The 21,741-nt window shown below is 40.3% G+C and overlaps 1 protein-coding gene across 4 annotated transcripts in view; it reads left to right on the forward strand.

Moving 5' to 3' along the window:
- LOC132155937 (dmX-like protein 2) overlaps positions 1-21,741 on the forward strand; it is a 95,865-nt gene that overhangs the window by 41,016 nt on the left and 33,108 nt on the right. For all 4 annotated transcript variants that reach the window (XM_059564722.1, XM_059564724.1, XM_059564723.1 and 1 more), the window contains exons 9-22: positions 61-235; positions 7,417-7,620; positions 7,793-8,055; positions 8,490-9,195; positions 12,544-12,665; positions 12,767-12,856; positions 12,986-13,097; positions 13,176-13,295; positions 13,631-13,861; positions 16,436-18,103; positions 19,644-19,754; positions 20,916-21,085; positions 21,303-21,400; positions 21,543-21,708. In XM_059564722.1, coding sequence (XP_059420705.1) covers positions 61-235; positions 7,417-7,620; positions 7,793-8,055; positions 8,490-9,195; positions 12,544-12,665; positions 12,767-12,856; positions 12,986-13,097; positions 13,176-13,295; positions 13,631-13,861; positions 16,436-18,103; positions 19,644-19,754; positions 20,916-21,085; positions 21,303-21,400; positions 21,543-21,708 — 4,236 coding nt within the window. The remainder of the gene's footprint in view (positions 1-60; positions 236-7,416; positions 7,621-7,792; positions 8,056-8,489; positions 9,196-12,543; positions 12,666-12,766; positions 12,857-12,985; positions 13,098-13,175; positions 13,296-13,630; positions 13,862-16,435; positions 18,104-19,643; positions 19,755-20,915; positions 21,086-21,302; positions 21,401-21,542; positions 21,709-21,741) is intronic.

The raw sequence follows: 21,741 nt of genomic DNA on the forward strand, positions 1-21,741 counted from the left end.
TGTTGGCCTGCTGTATATGAATTGCATTTGTGATGGTAAAAATGGTCTGTCTCCATTCAGTCTATCCACCACCTCAAGCACCTGCGAAGGGGCCGCAGAAGATCGTCCGCCCTGGTAGCCCACACAGAGCTGCTGCCCAGCCAGCTGGGGTCCCACGAAACTCACCGCCACATTTCACACCACGCCAATGCCCTCTGCCATTTCCACATATCTGCCAGCATCAATCCCAACACAGGTGCGCTCACACACACACACACACACTAACTTTTGTTTGTAAACATGGTATACGAGAACTAAGGCTGTGAATCTTGGTCTAGACAGCAAATTCACGATTCATAGTTTTTCGATTCGACTCGAGAACAATTTTTGCAAATTCAGAACAATTCAGTTCTATTCGATTCACAGTTAAATGTGATTCGATTCAATTAACAATTTGTTTCTGCATTCTTTAAGTGCATTCACAGGATTATTTAAATGCTTTCCCTAAATTCTTTAAATGCTTAGTCAGGGGGAGAAATTACACAGCAGCCTTTATGGTTAGAGAACCATAGGTTACAGAAAAAAAAGAAAAGCTCTTTTGTTCATTGTTAGATGCTAGTTTAATGATGTTATGGCATGACATATGTAGAAATTTATGCAAGCCAAGATTTTTAAAAGACTTTAAAAGTACCATGTATAGACATTTGGTCACACCAGGGTATACCCATAATTTCAGAAGTGACAGAAATGTCAAATAGCCTACAATAATTTTATTTATTTATGATTTTTTTCTCTTATTATTTTCTTATCTTTTATTTTGAATTTGCTATTATAATCAAATACAATGTTGGACAATAATCAATCATTTGTAATCTATAATTATTTTCCTAATGGCATTTTATTATTGTTTTAAATACTACAAACAATCAATATTCTACACAGAACAAGGTAGAAAATATACTTTATAGTTTCTTTACTTTAATAAATATATCATTAATTCGTGCTTGTAGTAATTTAATGTGTACAGTAGGTGGCCAACCAGAGTGTGCTTTCTTTCGATGCGAGCACCACCGCATCTGCAAAGTGCATTTGCAGCTTTTGACCGCTGAGTGGTGCTTTAAAAACATGACACCAAACAAACCCATCAAAGCACATTTTCGCAAATAGCCATTAGCTTTGCCTTGCCGATGTGTTACATTTGGCAGTTGCAGTCAGGGAAAATGAAAGAAAAACACTGTAGTTAAGATATATTTAATATTAACAGAAGACAATTTAGTAGCCTTTCTTATGAAGTTATGTGCTTTTCTTAGAACAAATTCAAGCAGTATAAATGTCAATCCTATAAACCTGTACATTTTTAATTTATATTTAAAATCCTTTAATAAAACAGTATGCATTTTTGACACGAACATACTTCATTTGTTTCCTGTCCTTTATTTTGACAGAAAACTACTTGGGGAAAAAGATATCTGTTTGTACACTGATTAGGAAATTGTTGTGTTTTTTTTTTTATTATTTACTTTATTTTAATAAAACGTGAGGCACTGTATAATTTTTTATTATACAATCATTATATAATAATTATTTAGGTCTAATTGAAACTAAAAAGAATGGACGGATTAATAAAACAATCTCACCTTTAAACTCAAGTTCCCCTGTCGGTCACTACGAGTTATGTCGAACGACATATGGGGTCTCACTTGGGAGGCCAATCATCTTTGAGTTTAAGAGTAAACGCCAATGAAAATTGCCTAGTGGATTTAACATACCTGAGCCACTCCCCGTGCCAACGGGTATAAATAGGGTGACAGGTGCATCCACTCATTAGATTTTTGCTTCGGAGCCGAGTGGTTGTATGAAAGCTGTTATACTCCACAAAGCCATTCATCTGCTGTGTGTCGGGAAGCTGTTCTGGTTGGCGGTACGGCGTAAACAGCAGTGTCCCTTTCAGCGATTCCCCTTGACGCTTCAACAAAGAGAGCAGGTTTCCTAAAAGAGCAAATCACGGACGATTCACGTCTTTTTAAAGACGCCGTTTCGTCTGAATCCTTCTGGGTGCGGTCGTTTCCTGTTATCTGACAACGGCTGTCTGGGCATTCAGCACACGGAAAGCGTGTTCGTGGATGGTTCATGCACGCACTGCGTGTGTGACCATGGCAACGCTGCGTTCGCGTCTCTCCTTTCTTAAAGGGAAAGGAGCAGACCCCTCTGTCCCTACCCGTTCCGGTTTCTCTGCCACGAGCAGAGGACCGCCGGCTAGTGCTCTGGGAGATTTGAAGGTGACAGTGAGAACTTCTCCGCCTGGCCACGCCCCACGGACCTCTTACCCCTTCCACAGTGTTTGTCCTGTGTGGCTGCTGGGTGATTTTGCTGGGCTGTCTATGGCACTCCCAACGGGTCATTCAGTATGCCGCCGGGGATCAGATGTCGATTGAAGCATCGGGGATGGGCTATTGACCTCTGTGGATGAAGATTCGGCGGGGCTGCCCCCCTCGGGTGTTGTCGCCACTGCCGAATTGGACCCAGAGTTGACAGCCTTGCTTGCCCGGGCAGCTGTGAGCATCAGGATGGAGGTGAATGCACCGGTTCTCGGTGTAGAGCGTGGCTCACAACCGCGTTTTGCTCTGGTTCCTTTCTTCCCGGATGTGCATGGGGAAGTGATGTAGTCGTGGATGGCCCCTTTTTACGGCCGGAAGGAGCTCATTTCGTTCCTCCGTCCTCACTACCCTCGATGGCGGGGCAGCTAGGGGTGCGTCGACATTCCCCAACAGGAGAGTTCGATTGCGGTGTACTTGTGTCCACAAAACGCCGCCACTGGTAGGAATAGTCCGCGCCTCTCACCCAAGGCCTGAAAGATGTCGGCCGCTCTCGCTGCCAAGGCTTACAGTGCTGCGGGCCAAGCTGCCTCTACCCTGCATGCCATGGCTATCCTTCAAACTCACCAAGCCAAGGCTTTAACAAATGCATCATATTTATACCCGTTGGCACGGGGAGTGGCTCAGGTATGTTAAATACACTAGCCAATTTTCATTGGTGTTTTCTCTTAAACTCAGAGATGATTGGCCTCCCAAGTGAGACCCCATATGTCGTTCGACATAACGTCTCTGTTCCCTCCATCAGGGAACGAGGGTTACGTACGTAACGGAGACGTTCTTTCATTATAAACAACATAGTGCAAACAATGTAAAAAAGAGCTTCGTTAATTGACAACTTCAGTGATTTTAAAGGGACCAGCCTTTTCTTTCTTTTATACAGTTTAAGTAAAAAAAAAAATACTATTCCTTAAAATGCAAGATTGCCCACATGAAGCTGAGTGCAACTCGCAACATTTATTCTTATTTGTCTACATATCTTATCTTCATTACAAATCTTGTTTGGTTTTATTTTGTATAATTGCATGTAAAAAATAATTAACGTTGTAATCCATATGCAAAATGTGAAACTGCAATCTTATTGGCAGTTTATAGCATTTTATAATTATTTGTACAATAATATTTAACTTAACCTGCTTTGTATCTTTATTATTCAGTGTATGAGTTTGAGAGTCATGCATCCATTTAATGTTGATCAAGGACAACTATCAATCAATAATTTGAAGCGACATCGGCGTTAGATCACTTTAAAACATTAAATTGCCTTCAACTAACAGGTTATATATAACTGCATCTGTCTCGGTTGTATTTATTTTTAATGCGAATCCCATACTGTAACTTAAAAGAAATGTGCTCTATTAATATTCATATTCAAGAGTTTGTGTGAAAAATTATTAATGCACATGCATTACAGGGAGGCGCCCTCGTGATCACTTGAATTATAATATTAATAACTTGCCTCGCATACATGAAAAATATATCAACAGAAAGTTGTCTACTTTTAACTGAACTAATTCAAAACAAAAGCAAATACTCCCTGATTATGTAATCTGTGAAGGTTGCATTTCTCTCGAAAGGCACGTGGAGAGAGTCAGCACCATGAATGTCATCTTTCAGCCGACAAGAAAGCATTAGTTTATTAATAATTATTTAAATTGTCTCCTTTTTCACAGTTATTAAAGGCTTAATTCACCCAAAAATGAAAATGATGTCATTAATAACTTACCCTCATGTTGTTCCAAACCCGTAAGACCTCCGTTCATCTTCGGAACACAGTTTAAGATATTTTAGATTTAGTCCGAGAGCTCTCAGTCCCTCCATTGAAAACGTATGTACGGTACACTGTCCATATCCAGAAAGGTAATAAAAACATCAACAAAGTAGTCCATGTGACATCAGAGGGTCAGTTAGAATTCTTTGAAGCATAGAGAATAAATTTTGGTCCAAAAATAACAAACATTACTGCTTTATTCAGTGTCTGCTAAATGCAATATAATTACAACACACTAAAATGCATGTGAAGAAACTTACCTTGGCCAGTACAATGCTGTTTTCACCACCTGGAGGCTTGTAGATGGCCAAGTCTTGCACCCAGCCACAGCAGAAAGTCTCGTAACTTTCCAAAGACTTGTGGCTTTTAAACTCCTGCATTGTGTAGTAACTTACACCAAAAACAAGATAATTCACAATGTCAATATATGTGCATGGAGGTAAATGGTCCATGCCTCTGTGCCATTCCGCTGCAGGGAGCTCGTATAGGTCGATATTTTGGATGCCTGAGAGCTTCTCCAAATACCACTGTTTTGTGCTTGGTGTGAGCTTATTCCTGTAAGGTCCATTTTCTTTCGCCTTATCTTTTTGCATTGCTCTACTTTCTTCCTTTTCTTTCTCGTTAATAAAATTAAAGAGCTCTGGAATGTTTAGTCGCACCTCTGTGAAGTTCTGAAGGCGTTGCCCCTGGCAACCGATAGAGTCTCCTACCGTCATGGCCGACCGACTCAGACCCTGCCCAAATCAACCCAAATCGGCACGTGACTCTCAATACAGAGCTACCCCCAAACACATCCAGCTGGACTGAATTCAGTCACACTTCTGGTTGCTTAGTGTAAAATGAAAATGCTCTAAATAAAAGAAAAAAAGTGGTGTAACATAAACCAGCGAACTGCAGAATGCACACATCTGTTTTAATCATTTTATATATTTTATTATTATCAAAAATAAAATCTGGGATTTCTGAAATCACTGACTACCTTCTGCCACTGGACTATGGATTAACTTGATAAACTAAACTTCCCTTTTCCATTGCGTGTTTGCACATGCAACTCAATTTGCAATAATAAAAATAACAGTGTCATCAAGCAAATAATTATTATGTGTTTATTGTAGTGTGTATATATATATATATATGTATATATATATTATATTTTTCTTAAAATTCTGTAATTTCATTAGTTCTTAGAGAAAACTAAAGGAAAATTGAGAGTTTAAATGACTTAAACTTCAAGTTCCCCTGTTTATAATGATATATGGCACTTGATGCTGACTGCTAGAATAGGTCAGAAAAACAAAGAAAAGTGCAGGTGTGTCAGGCACCCCAAAAATTTTCTAGGTCTTTAAGGGTTAATGTAACTTATGTTAGAACTTTAGGCAAAATATGTTAGAACTAGGCCTAGCCTATAACATGCAACATAGTGAGTCAGAGTAAATTGCGATGCAAATAAAGTCTCATGAACATGCAGCCTTGTACACATAGATATGTATGCTTGTACACCAGTGGTTGAGGTCAGGATTTTTAGTTCAAAAACTTTCATTAGCCTGTAGATCGAAATGAAAGACCCTTAATAAAACATATGGAAATTGTATAGTTTAAATGGTTTTCATAATGACTGTTTAATAACCTTAACATGCAGTAAGAGCCTTTGTGTAATTTTTTATTTATTTTTTGATGCATTAGGCTGCAGCCTGTACAACTATCTCACGTTTTGAAATTAACTTTCTAAAAATAAATTGTAGATAAATGTTCTAATGATTTTTAAGGATGTTAAAATGTTATATTATAAAGTTTATTTTTGTTTTATTTTGTTATTTGATCTCCGTTTACAAAACAAAGTATAATTCTAGTCAGTTTGCAAAGTGTACCTTTGCGCCACCTGGCGGTAGTTTCCTGAACAACTTTAACACGCGACTGACTTGCAGTTAACACCGCAGCCCTGCAGCGGTGTAACATGCAGCGGTAGTAGGCATTTTGGTTGACCACCTACTGTATATATTTTGAAAGCATTGAATCGCTATAGAAATTGTGATTTATTAGATACTTAGCATTTAAATCGTTTAATGTCCAAAATCGGTGATTCATGATTCAAAAATCCATGTTTCAAGATCGGTACATATACATCATCAGGGTTTGTAATCGATGCATCAAGAAAATTATTGAATCGTTACACCCCTAACGAGAACATTATTTTATATAATTACATAGAGATTACAGTGTCAGCATGCTTTCTGAGGATGTTTCCTTTGTCCTCATAAACGGATTAAGGGGTTACGCCTGACATCTAAAATGTGTCTTTGTATATATATATATATATATATATATATATATATATATATATATATATATTTTTTTTTTTTTTTTTTTATGGGGCAGTTTAATGAACCTAAAGACCAAAGCTCATAGTTCTCTAAAGTGCGGTGTGCTCTGATTGGCCGGCTATCTAGTGCATTGTGATTGGCCAAAATCCTCAAGCATGTGACAGAAATGTTACGCCCCTTACCGGGTTAAGGAAATTTCCTCCATAAAAATACACTTCATGCACTTGAATATTTGGGTTGAACTGCTCTGGAACAGTGTTGTAAATAAAACTTAACCACTGATTTCTAGTTGTGTCCTCTTTTGGAAGACCAAACAAAGTAGTAGGAAACAAGTGTTTCCACAACATGGTAATGACCGCAACAATACTACAGCGAGAATAAAAGTTACGCCTTCTTTCTTTGCATATACATTTGGGCGGCATTATGCAAATCTTTTCACACAGTGTAGATATGTGGGGGCATGTTTGAACAAGGTGTTTTAGGAAGGTGTGGATGAGCGTTCACTTTAGTAAAGATTATCACTTTAGTTATGAGACTTAAATCTTTGCAACTTTACGTATGTATCTTCTGTATGCACGAACAGCTTTTAACACTCCAAAGAAACACATGAAATCAAACAAAAGTTTATTACTGTATAAAAATCAGTAAAGAATTCACAAGAAAAAGACATGTACTACGACATGAAGGTGGACATTTTTAGAATTATACTAAAATAACCCTTTTTTTCTGAAAAGCAGATATGTTATAGATTGTATAGAACTGTTTTTTTTTCAGTAAAAAACAAGTTGCTCATGTTTATAATTTAGAGGCCTTAGAAGTTTGTGTATCAAATATGATACAGTAAGCTTTATTAAAAAAAGTTCCAGTTTGTGGGTGGGGTAAGAGGATAGAATTATGATCATCTGATACTGTACATGTATGCATTCACACAAACACGCACGGACAGCAGTGTTAACTTTCTTTCTGTCATCAGATATCCCTGCAGCACTGGCTGGATCGGGCCTGTTTTCTGAGGACGTCAGTGGAGGGTTTATGGTTCACTGGCTGAATAATAAAGATCTGAGCTTCACCACCTCCATGGACCTGTTCATGCAGCTGCTGCGCAAACTTTCTGAACAACAACTGGAACAAGCCACTGAAGACTTTGAACAGGAAGGGGCAACCAAGTTTGACTTCGGTACTGCCTTATGAATAAACCTTTTTGTGTACTTAATGCTAGCAGACACATGGGCTAGAAGCTGTAAAGAACATTTCATGGGGTTTTTAATCGTGGCATTATTGTGTCTTTTAGACTCTTTGCTGCAGATTTACAGTATAATGTATAATGTTCTCTTTTGTGTTTTTGTTAGATCTGGATGAGATGTCTGATAAGGGCTCTTCAGAGCATGAGGAGGGAGATCAGGAGGGGAGCACCAAGGCCTCTTCTCCAGGTTCGAGCAGCAGTGTTCCTCTGCCCTCTGTTATGCTGGATCGAAAGCTGGATGCTCTCATCCTGGAGTGGAACAAGAATCCAGACATGCTTTTCACTATTCATCCTCTTGATGGATCTTTCCTTGTGTGGCATGTCAAGTATCTGGATGAGTTCATACCTGGCATCTTCAGACAGGTTCAGGTAAGACACTCATTCAGAAACCATGGTAATGACAAGTAAGCAATGGAGAGTCTTCATTTTCTTCTGACACCAGAACCACTGAGGACGCAGTGGATTATTTTGTTTTTGATTTTAACGCAACACTGAATGTACAAAAAAAAAAAGAAGAGAAGAGAAGGGTGAATGAGCAGTAGCTCATTATCATTTAAAGAGACATGCACCAAAATGGGTCGCTGTGAAAGGAGCTGTTTTTACAAGGTACAAAAAGGGTGCTGTTTTACTCGACCACTGAAGAATTTTAACCAAAGTATGATGCATACATTTCATGAAGACCCTAAAGAATCACACCAACTTGTGGAGAATGGGCATCCGATGTTCCCTTTAATACACTAATATGCTTACACTACTGATTACCATGATAAACTAAATAAAATCTATTTGTTTTTCTCTTTCAGGTGTCGTTCTCCTCTCGTATCCCAGTGGCATTCCCCACAGGCGATGCTAATTCTCTCAGTAAGAACATCATGATGTACGCATGTACTTTTATGGACAAAGAGAACTGCAACGCTCTGGAGGATAAGAGAAGTGAGCGGCAGGTTCCTCAGAGTGCATCTGCGTCTGCGGGGCTCAGTGCTTTTGGACACTCTCTTGATGCTGTCATCGGCCCTGCTGTCATGATGGTGTCCAAACACGTTGATGGATCGCTCAACCAATGGGCTGTGACGTTTGCTGAGAAGTCCGCCTTTTCAAATGTCCTCACAGTTTCACACAAGTTCCGTTACTGTGGACACCGTTTCCATCTCAATGATTTGGCTTGTCACACCGTTCTTCCCTTGCTGCTGACATCATCTCATCACAATGCATTGTTGACTCCGTCCTCTGGATCTGGAAACATTGATGGAGATCAGATTGGGGGTGTGGCTCTACAACCTACCAGGCCAATGAGAGGCATTCCTGGTAAACAGCTGCGAAATGCAGCCACACGTACATTCCACGACCCGAACGCGATCTACAGTGAGCTGATCCTCTGGAGAGTCGATCATATTGGCCCACTCTCCTGCACAGGGGGCGTGTCAGAGCTAGCACGAATCAACTCGCTCCACACATCTGCGTTCTCCAACGTGGCCTGGCTGCCAACACTCGTCCCTAGCTCAGTGCTTGGTGAGTTTAACACCACAGCTGTATCCATACTACCTTCAGAAATTCATAATCAAAAGTTTAGTTTGACATATAATACATTATTTTTGGAAATAGGGAGAGCAATTTAAACGAAATCCTAAACTTTGAAACATACTGCACTATTACTTTGCTAAGCGATGAGAACTGTCACTTTTTGACTAACGAGTGAAAAAGCAGAACACTCTAACAACGTACTTGCAGCCATCAAGAACAATCTTCTAACTGCTTAGTAGCCCCCTAACAACCACACAGAATTACCAAAGCAATTCCTTTACAACTATCCAGTATCTTATGAACATCCTAGAAACACCCTGGCAACATCATAAAAATTGCCTAGCAATGCCAACACATATCAACCACCCAGAAACTACCTTACAATGCATTATCGGCCACCCAGAAACTTCCTATCATTCATCCAGAACACCCTAGTAACATCCTAGAAATTGCTTCGCAATGCACTAGAAACCACCCAGAACATTATAGCACTGGCCTAGCAATCACGATATTTATACGTAGATGCCTCATTAGCGACTGATTCTGTGGGCCACTATACATAAACCATCCACCATATTTGAAGGGTCAACTTGACATCATTCACCATTACAGTAACATAAGTTACCAATGTTTCAAAACTTGTAATATGGAGTTAATACATTTAAAAACACAAACCAACACATTCTCATCCATAAAAGGTTATACCGTTTCTTCTGGAATTTAAATCCCGGCGGTTTTTATAACCATCGGCTGTGCAGGATTGTGACGTCTTCGAATATTCACTGATTATTATGGTGAATGATGTAAAGTTGACCGTTAAAGATGGCGGACACATCTTCATGCTTGGTGCTGTCGAATGGGGCATCTGCCTATACATATATATGCTAGCAACCACCTGGAACACCCTAAAACCTGCCTAGCAATACAGTAGTACCAAGAAACTGGCAAGCATAGCCCTAGCAATGTCCTAGAAATGCCTAGTAATGCCGTCGAATACCCAGAAACTACTTAGCAGTGCCCTATCAACCACTCAGAACACCATAGCAAGTGCTTAGCAATGCCCTATTAACCACCCAGAAACTACTTACAAGTGCCCTATCAACCACTCAGAACACCATAGCAACATCCTAGAATGTGCCTAGCAATGCCATAGCAACCACCCAGAACACCCTAGAAACTGCCTAGCAGTATCCTTAGCAGTAACCTCATATTGGAAATGGAATCTATTATTATTATGTTACTATGTTGGGCTATTAGTTATTAGCAAAAGCCCTATTCAGATGGTGATTGTTCCTCATGGGGACGTAAGGGATTTTCACCATTTGCAGAAAGCTGGGGTGATGCTCTGCCAATCTACAGTCCCCCGGAGAATTTGACATAAATTGACAGAAGCTACACAGCAAGATGCAAACCTCTGGTCAGCATACGTTAATGGACCGATGAGACAAAGACTAACCTTAATCTAAGTGATTGGAAAGCAAAAGTGTGGAGAAAAAAGGGAACTGATCCTAAGCATACAACCTCATCTGTAAAGCTTGGTGGAGGTGATGTCATGGCATGGACATGCATGGCTGTCTCTAGAACAGGACCTCTTAATTTTAATGATGACTTAATGTATGATGGCAGCAGCAGAATTAATTTGGAAGGGTACAAAATCATCTAGGCTACCAGTATTCAAGAAAATGCCACCAAACTCATTGGATCAGGACAATGACCCAAAACACCCTGCAAGTTCAGTCAAGGACTTTATCAAGGCAAAGAAATGTAAAGTCTTAGATTGCCCATATCAATCTACAGATTTAACTCACAAAAAACAAGCAACAGTTGGAATTGGCTGCATTAAAGGCTGGGGAAAAGCATTTCAAAGAGTCTGGTGATGTCCATTCCAGACTCACTGCTCTGATTGCATGCAAGGTATCTGCAACTAAATATTAGCTTTTAATATTTTACATCTGCCTTAAATTCAACTGTTCCAATACAATAATAGGGACCTTTAAAATTTTATTTTTTTCTGGTAATCAGATGAAGGCATTTTTTTTTATTTATCCTAATCAAATGAAAATTAAACCCTTTTATTTTTGGCAAAACAAAGTGCTGCACAACAGACTGCTAAATAGTAAAATATTCTAATGTTTCTTAATGTTAAACTAAACTATTATTTTGACGGGTTGCCGTGAGGAGTTTGCAGCTGCTGTGTATGTGATCTGACAGTAGTTTTCTCAAACGAAAACGTAAAATGCTAATGAAGTGACTCTCAGAGCAGCTGGAGATGATATTTGTGTGTTCATATCATCATGGTTAGACAGCAGAAGCTGAAAACACTGCAAGTGTCATCCGCGCTTTAGTATGTGTGTATGTTAGTAAACAAAACAGTGCGCTGCACCATCCGCCATTCATTCATTGATTGTGGAAATCATGGCGCCTTATGAGTGGTATCAAATGCTTCCGCAGATTTATAGTATTCCTATAGCATTTCACCTGAGCATTGGTAAATAAAAAGGGTGTTCTCTAGTGGAGAAGAGTAATGATAAGATTCACGTTAATCAGATCTTGTTTTAAATCTGTGCTGTAATAAATTCCCGGAAAAGATCGATTTGCGGCTTTTGAGAATCAATATCAAATCAATCATTTAAAAAACGATTAATCGAAAAATCTATTTTTTTGCCCAGCCCTAGTGAGCACCGCCCATGTTCCCACAAAACTCGCTCCTCGACTGTGAATAAATCAACATTGGAATGCATATGTTTTGTCACTGAGGTGCCATGCAAATGTACTTTTATTATCGTAAATTATTACTATTGTCCACATTAGAAATAATTACCATACAAATTAAGGCTATAGACTACAGAATACCCAAGACGTGTCACTTGTATAGTTTTGAATGTGGGAAAAATGCTCAATAAATAAACACTCAATATGGCGCTCTATTGAACAAAGCCTCGCCTTCTGAGTAAAACAGCTAATTGGTAAAGTCCTCGCATCCCTGCAGCTGCTGTTAGAAGTCCCGGTTGCTATAGAAACAGCCAGCATTCTGAGACATGCGCTTAGGACTTCTCATGCGCACTAGCTGCTCTAGCCTGAATAATAAGTTTTGTTTGTTTTTTTGATGCCATTTGAGCTATTGGAAACCTGTCAGATTTCATTGGTGATTTCAGATATGAAATTTAATTGTATGCTTGGCGAAGAATTTTGGAAAAATTAGATTTTTCCCCATTCAAGGAGATAGAAGCTGCACTTTTGCATGCCCAAGAGGCCTTTCAAATATGGCCGCAAAGTGAAATGACTTTCCTTAAAGGGACTTTGTTATTAGTAACAAAATATTCGTGTTTTTGTCAGGATCATACTGTAACTCCGCAAGTGCGTGCTTTGTGGCGTCTGATGGTAAAAACCTGCGTCTGTATCAGGCTGTGGTGGATGCCCGCAAACTACTGGATGAACTCTCCGACCCAGATACCTCTGTAAGAGCCTCTACGAGTAGATTTGATAAAAATAATGTCCTTGTCTGCCGTATATATATAATTGATAAAGCTGATCTCTGATGGTTGCTTTTATAATTTAGAAACTGGTGGGTGAAGTATTCAACATTGTAAGTCAGCAGTCCACTGCCCGACCCGGCTGCATCATAGAGCTGGATGTCATTACAAACCAGGTGGGTTCTACATCTTTTTATGTGCAGAAGCAAGTTTGTGTTTGATTAACATAGTCTGTTAATCAAATAAGTTGCAATTTGAAAATAATATGTTGTGTGTAATACTGCATGCATTTTTGTGTCTCTCAGTGTGGCTCAAACACACAGCTGCTCCACGTATTTCAGGAGGATTTTATTTTAGGCTACAAACCGCATGATGACATACCAGATTTCAGCAGTACTAATGTTCCCGCTGCAGAAGGTACACAAACCTTTTCTTTCTAATTATGGTTTAAACAGTGTTTGCAGAATATTACTTTTGGGTTATCTTTGTTTCTAGAGTACCAGCCCCCTCCTTTCTCAGAAAAGTTCTACCTGGTGGTGATCGAGAAGGATGCAAATCAGAACTCAGTATTACAGATGTGGCATCTTCATCTGCGCTCGGTTCAGGCGTGTGTGGGTGCGTATGATGTGGGTTATTTATGAAATGATGACACAGCTGTCGGCAGACAGCTTATAAAAGGAAATTGTCTCATGAGGGGAGTCTCATGAATGGAAAGCGGATACTTCCTCTAATGACTAATTCATTTTTCAGAGATGGAAATAATTTAGAAGGAAATGATTTTACCCGTTGTGCATCAATAATGCACATCTGCACTGTGTATTGTACTGTCTGTCTATATTTTTTGATGATCTCTGTTTCTCTCTCCCTCTGTCTCTGTCTGAAATGTATTCAAGATAATTAATGTCACGATTGATTATGGTTACATTTTACTGTCTTTCTAATCTTTGCAGAAGAGCCAGTAAATGACCATGTGTTCCAGAATCAGCTGACGGTTCCTTTGAGTCAGAACTATGGTGACTCATCTCCTGACACCACTCCAGCTCATAGTCAGCTGCCTCGTTCCTCCTCTTCTGCCAACCTGCAGTCAGCCAGCAAACTCATCCTGAGCTCTAAACTGGTCTACAGTCAGCGGCTAGACCTTCAACCAGGGGTGGAGCTAATCAGAGCTACGCCCTCTGCCGGTATGATCATATATTTGTGTTTGTGTACCTGTATATATATATACACTGAACAAAATTATAAACGCAACACTTTTGTTTTTGCCCCCATTTTTCATGAGATGAACTCAAAGATCTAAGAATTTTCTATGTACACAAAAGGCCTGTTTCTCTCAAATATTGTTCACAAAACTGTCTAAATCTGTGTTAGTGAGCACTTCCCCTTTGCCGAAATAATCCATTCACCTCACAGGTGTGGCATTATCAAGATGCTGATTAGACAGCATGATTATTGCACAGGTTTGCCTTAGGCTGGCCAGAATAAAAGGCCACTCTTAAATGTGCAGTTTTACTGTATTGGAGGGGTCCAGGGGGTCCGAAAACCAGTCAGTATCTGGTGTGACCACCATTTACCTCACGCAGTGCAATAGAGTTGATCAGGTTGATCAGGTCATATACACCGATCCATAGCATCCCAAACATGCTCAATGGGTGACCTGTCCAGTGAGTATGCTGGCCATGCAAGGACTGGGTTGTTTTCAGCTCCCAGGAATTGTGTACAGATCCTTGCAACATGGGGCCGTGCATTATCATCCTGCAACATGAGGTGATGGTCGTAGATGAATGGCACAACAATGGGCCTCAGGATCTTGTCACGGTATCTCTGTGCATTCAAAATCCCATCAATAAAATGCACCTGTGTTCATTTTCTGTAACATACGCCTGCCCATACCATAACCCCACCACCATGTGCCTCTCAATCCACAACGTTGACATCAGCAAACCGCTCACCCACACGAGGCCATACACACTGTCTGCCATCTGCCATGTACAGTGAAAACCTGGATTCAGCCGTGAAGAGAACACCTCCCCAAAGTGCCAGATGCCATTAAATGTGAGCATTTGCCCACTCAAGTCGGTCACAACGACGATCTGCAGTCAAGAACCCGAGATGAGGACAACAAGCATGCAGATGAGCTTCCCTGAAATGGTTTCTGACAGTTTGTGAAGAAATTCTTTGGTTATGCAAACCAATTGTTGCCGCAGCTATCTGGGTAGCTGGTCTCAGACGATCTTGGAGGGGAAGATGCTGGATGTGGAGGTCCTGGGCTGGTGTAGTTACACAAGGTCTGCGGTTGTGAGGCTGGTTGGATGTACTGCCATATTCTTTGAAACGCTTTTGGAGACGGTTTATGGTAGAGAAATGAAATTCAATACATGGGCAACAGCTCTGGTGGACACTCCTGCAGTCAGCATGCCAATTGCATGCTCCCTCAAAACTTACGACATCTGTGGCATTGTGCTGTGTGATAAAACTGCACATTTTAGTGTGGCCTTTTAATGTGGCCAGTTTAAGGCACACCTGTGCAAAAATCATGCTGTCCAACCAGCGCCTTGATAATGCCACACCTGTGAGGTGGATGGATTATCTCGGCAAAGGAGAAGTGCTCACTAACACAGATTTAGACAGATTTATGAACAATATTTGAGAAAAACAGGCCTTTTGTGTACATAGAAAAAGTCTTAGATCTTTGAGTTATGCTCATGAAAAATGGGAGCAAAAACAATGTTGCATTTAATAATTTTGTTCAGTGTCTGTATGTATATATATATATATGTGTGTGTGTGTGTGTGCATTTAAGTACTGAATAATATAAATTAATTACATATTCTTACTATATGGTTAGGGTTAGGATTAGGGTTTGGCTTTGGCTTAGGGTTACAAGATGTACTAATGTGTACCAAGATTTCAGTTTACTGATGCCATTGTAGAAATACTCTACTCACAATTGTATGATAATATGGGGGTTATTGAAATAAAGTGAAAAGTAATAAAGTTAGCCGATAGACGATCGTATCATATATCCGTGATAGACAGAGATATCACCTATGGCTGATTGATGCCTTTGACGGTATCAGGCTAGTATTATTATATAATTAGTATTAGGGCTTATTTGTTCCATCATATTTATTTTTACTAGTTTTTACAGTGTTGCGAGTTATAACCAATCACACAATTTTATTGAGCTTATGAATGCAATGGCCAATCAGAGGCATTCAGACAAGTCATCGCATACAAATAAACACCAGAGTTGTTTGGTGCATGAGCTTGCTGACTGAATTATGCCCTCTCGTGAAATTTTCTCATCATAAACTAAAAACTTGACTAAAAAGATATAATGCGTAGTTAATAGATTACAGTAACATTAGGCTGCTTTTAGCTGTATACTGGAGTTGGTTCACTCTCTGGCTATGAAACTAAGTAAATAATTCAGTGAATTACCATGATTATGTCATGTATCTGCGATCTTACAGGATGAAGATAGGGCGATATGACTATAAATTATATCGTCCAAAATGAAAAAGTACCCTATCTATAATTAAAGCATTTGTAAATATAGCTGTATTCACATGGACCCTTATAATCTGTTTGTAATTGGACTAGCATCCTTGTCATAGTCTCTGTCTTAATGGTCATATAAAAATGTCATAATAAGCCATTTGTGGGTGTGTATGTGGATGGTTTGTGTTTGTCAATTGTGTTCTGCTGTTAAAGCATCATGTAGGTGATAAAAATATTGGGTGTTCTTTTCAAAGGTCACTTGAGCTCCTCGTCTATCTACCCTGTGTGTTTGGCTCCATACCTGATTGTGACCACCTGTTCTGATGGACGTGTCAGGTTCTGGCACTGTAGGGTGGACATGGAATCATCAGTGCCACACCCCGAAGAGACATGTTCATATCAGTGGGAGCAATGGAGTCTCTTGAAAGAGGAAGAAGACATCGACAGCTCTGTGTGTGTTGTGGGCCGACCCGTTGCAGTCAGCTGCTCCTACACGGGAAGACTTGCTGTGTCATTCAAACAGATGTTGCCTGAGAACGAGGGTAGCATGCCTCAGGACTTCTCCATGCTTGTATCCATCTACGAGTGCGAGTCGACGGGTGGCTCGGAGTGGGTCCTGGAACAGACGATTCACCTTGATGATTTCAGCAAACCTGTGAAAACACTAGATCCACGTGTTAGTGTTGATAGCAATTTGGTTGTCTATAGCAAGTCAGATCTGTTTGTAACCAAAGACAGCCCTAATATCAAACACTTTGTGCACCTGGACTGGCTGTCAAAAGAAGATGGGTCGCACATCCTGACGGTTGGGGTTGGATCCAATATCCTTATGTATGGACGCATCTCAGGGGTTGTCACAGAGCAGACAGGAGTGAAGGATGGCATGGCAGTCACCTTGCCTCTAGGGGGCAGTATAAAGCAGGGAATTCGCTCTCGTTGGGTGCTTCTGAGGTCTGTGAACCTTGTCTCTTCTGTGGATGGTACCCCATCCCTGCCGGTGTCCCTATCCTGGGTGCGTGATGGCATCCTGGTGGTGGGCATGGATTGCGAGATGCAGGTTTATGCGCAGTGGAGGCAGGATGAAAAACCGGGCAACTCAGACAACAACAGCATCTCATCCCCAGAGGGCATTGGAGGTCGCACTATGTCTGTTTCAAATGAGGGCAGAGCGCGATCTAAGAGCGTCTTCGAGGGTAGTGCAGGAATTGATGATGTGTTCCGCCCCCCAGCAGTGATTCAAGATGGCGGCTTGTTTGAGGCTGCCCATTCATTGTCGCCCACTCTTCCGCAATACCATCCAACCCAGTTGCTAGAGCTTATGGACCTCGGAAGGGTACGTCGTGCTAAGGCCATTTTGGCACACCTGGTCAAGTGCATTGCTGGAGAAGTTGCAGTGGTGAGGGATGTGGAAGCAGGTGAGGGTGGTGCCAGGAGGCATCTATCCCGTACCATCAGCGTGACAGGTAGTACGGCAAAAGATATTATTGTTGCTGGCCGTGATGGTGGGCGAGATTACACCGAAATCAGCTCCATTCCCCCACTTCCACTATACGCACTGCTGTCTGCAGACCAGGACACCTCTTACAAGATGGGAGAGGAAGTGGGAAAAGGGGCAGATCGTGAGACACAAAAACAACCAGAGGATCAGTACTCTGATCTGTTTCAGGTGCAGACTGTCACCACTGATGATTTTGTGAACTTTGCTGCAGAGAAACCAGAGAAGAAGTCTCGTGTGATTAACCTATCACAGTACGGCCCCACGTACTTTGGCCCTGAACACGCACAAGTGCTGTCTTCACATCTTATGCACTCCAGCCTGCCAGGTCTCACACGCCTTGAGCAGATGTTCCTCGTGGCTCTTGCCGATACCGTGGCGACTACTAGTGCAGAAGTAGCAGGACCCACAGATAAACAGTACACTGGTGAGTTTACTTCTTGTACCAACTTTAAAACTGATGTAATTTTGCACCACAAGTGTTACCGAATGGAAATTGCAAAAATAATGACTGTTTTACAGGTTTTTCAAACAGCCCCCACCCCATTTCTCATTGGTCAAACAAATAGATCAAAGTCATTGGTTGAGCCAATGTTGCAGTATTGGGCTTATCTGGATGCTCAAACAAAGCATAGTTTTTCTGGTTTTACAAAACCATAGTCTTTACACTTTTCAAGGAAACAACAAGCGATTGAGTTTCTTATAGTTGTCTCTTCAAATAAATGCAATTATTTTCAAGAAAAAAAAAGAGACAGAAGTAGCAGTTGTTAGTGGGATGGCCAACCCTAGCTCTTGTTGTGTGGATTCTTAAACACCTCTGATTGGCCATTGTGTTCACGCACTCAACAGATATATCTGTGATTGGCTACACTGATCATCGTTTCATGCTCTTTACTGAGCACTTACACAGATGGCCAATCAGAGGTGTTTAAGAATCTGCTCAGCCGCGCTTAAAATTATAGCGGGATATAATGATATCGTCATATTTTTTACATTTCAGGACCGATTGGTACCGACATCGATACTTTTGACAATACTGAGTTGAATTAAAATTAGTTTTTTGTCTCTGATAATATTAATGAGTATCTTTTGAATGTGATATACTTGTTGTGTTGGCTAAATGTCTAGTATATCAGTGGGGTTAAAAAAGTACACAAAGAGAAAACCATAGTTAATATATTTTTTCAAATAACCTTGGTATAATTATTTAGCTTGCTAGAGCCAAGATGCAAGGAGAAAGGTTCAGGGACAGTAGGATAAATCATACGGCATGCAAGTGTTTATACTGTAGCTCTAATTCACCTAACATTAGATTGCTGATGAATTTCAAAGTTCAATCCGCAATTTCACAATAGAGGAAGTTTTTAATTATTCTCTTGAGTTTTGATGTGGTGGATTTTTTTGGTACTGTTAAAATTTTTATTTTAGTGGTGATGCAGATTGTGGCTTGGATTATGTTCAGGATTGTGTGCTCTGAGCATTAAAACTCTTTGATGACAGATCCATATATATTTAGGGGAAGTCATGGCCTGGTGGTTAGAGAATCGGACTCCCAATCGAAGGGTTGTGGGTTCGAGTCCCAGGCCGGTGGGAATTATGGGTGGGGGGAGTGCATGTACAGTTCTCTCACCACCCTCAATACCACGACTTAGGTGCCCTTGAGTAAGGCACCAAACCCCCAACTGCTCCCCGGGCGCCGCAGCATAAAAAATGGCTGCCCACTGCTCCGGGTGTGTGTTCACTGTGTGTGTGCACTTCGGATGGGTTAAATGAGCACAAATTCTGAGTATGGGTCACCATACTTGGCCGAATGTCACTTCACTAAAAAAAATATATCTTGAGAGTGATGATCTCATATCATGCTTTACGAAACTGATGCAGTGTAATTGTTGTGTAGATAAAGAATCAGAAGTAAAAAATGCTATATTTTTTAAGGATTATGGTGTGGTAAATGTGTGTTTCTGCAGGTGGAGATGCTCTAGATGAGTGTGGTCTACGTTACCTGCTTGCCATGAGGTTACATACCTGTCTGCTGACATCCCTACCCCCGCTCTACAGGATGCAGCTACTGCATCAGGGTAACACACTCACTTGCATACACATATACACGTCACACTCCCATCTGCACACAAAGTGGTATATGGTTCCCTCATATAAGAGGGGGCTAAAGCTTTTCCAACACCAGTAAAGGGCCCAGCATTAAAAATAAATGTGGAGAAAATTTGGTGTGATTATTTGGTGTAATGCAATGTGTTTATGTGGTTTAAGGTTAAAAAAACATTAATTTCCATTTACTGTATATTATTGTTTCTCCTGTATGCACCACCTTTTTGAAACACATCTATTTTTATAAAGCACATCGTTCTGAAAAGCAAGGTGTATGCTGATTGGCCAGATATCCAGTGTGTTGTGATTGGCCGAAATCCTCAAGCGTGTGACGGAAATGTTACATCCTTTAACACTGTGATGCCATGTGTCCTGGCTCGATGAGACAAAACCAATAAAACCCATTACAAACGAGGCATTTGTTGCATCCAGTGGGGACATAAACTTTAATAGATCCCTGTTCTTTAAATGAAACAAGACACACTGACCTGATCTCACTGATTAAAAACACCTCTGAACAGATGGACTCTAATTTCACCTTCAAATTAACAGCTAATCCTAGAGATTCAAACAATTTTGCCGCTCATAGATATGTAATATTGGATAATTTTCCTAAATAAATAAATGACAAAGTATATACTGTATTTTCACCTCATTTTTTGATTGGTTTCTCTTTGTCAACTTTCAGGACTTGCATGAAAATCTGATGATTTTTGTTATATTTATGCAGAAATATAGACAATTCTAAAGGGTTCACAAACTTTCAAGCAGCACTGTATATATATATATAGGATATTTTGATATTAAGAAATCACTCTATGAAGAATGAAATAGTTGAAAACAGTGTAAGATTATCTAATATGTTAAATATTTAATTCATCACACATTAAAGATTTATTTTATTTTAAAATCAAATAAAAAATTTATTTTATTTTTATTTTTAAAATCTAATCTAAGTTGTGTGTGTGTGTGTGTTAGTGTGTGTGTGTGTGTGTGTAATAAATCTAGATTTGTTTTATTTTTTTGCTTGCTTGCCGTAAATTCTGCATTCACTTGTTATTAAGGATTGAAAGCATCATGTATATCTCTGGTCTTGGTGTAAATCTGCCTTTATACTGTGTTTGTGTGTCCAGGTGTGTCCACATGTCACTTTGCGTGGGCGTTCCACTCAGAAGCTGAGGAGGAGATGCTGAACATGATTCCTGCCATGCAGAGAGGAGATCCACAGTGGTCTGAGCTCAGGGCAGTGGGCGCCGGTTGGTGGGTCAGAAACATTAACACACTGAGGCGAATGGTGGAGAAGGTGAGACCACTAAAACATACTTGCGCACACATAGTGTTATTTACAAATAAGAAACCAAAACTTGTCTTCCATTAGTGTAAGTGCTAAAAAAATTATAATTATAGTGATCTTTATAATTATCTTCCTTGGTGTAAACAGATCTTTAAGTACATACTGTATGGCAATGGTGATATTACAGTTCATAAATAAAAATTACATCTCTGCCTCTTTGCATTAGGTAGCCAAAGCAGCATTTCAGAGGCATAATGATCCGCTGGATGCAGCTCTGTTCTATCTGGCCATGAAGAAGAAGGCTGTTCTCTGGGGTCTCTTTAGGTACTTCAAAACTTACTGACTCTTATTCATAGAGACAGTGTTACCTTCATAAAGCTGCATCTCTCATGCAGTGTGCTATTCTTTTGATGCTGTGTTGCTGTTGGCTTTCCGCCTGTTTATTAATGTATTGATTTCTGTGAAGGTCTCAGCATGATGAGAAGATGACCCAGTTTTTCAGCCATAACTTCAGTGAGGACCGCTGGAGGAAGGCGGCTTTAAAGAACGCCTTCTCTCTCCTGGGCAAACAGCGCTTTGAACAGTCAGCTGCATTTTTCCTGCTCGTTGGCTCCCTGAAAGACGCCATTGAGGTCTGCACTGTCCTATTTTAACTGTGCTGAAAT

Source organism: Carassius carassius, chromosome 13 (assembly GCF_963082965.1).
Source record: "Carassius carassius chromosome 13, fCarCar2.1, whole genome shotgun sequence".
NCBI classification, from domain to species: domain Eukaryota; kingdom Metazoa; phylum Chordata; class Actinopteri; order Cypriniformes; family Cyprinidae; genus Carassius; species Carassius carassius.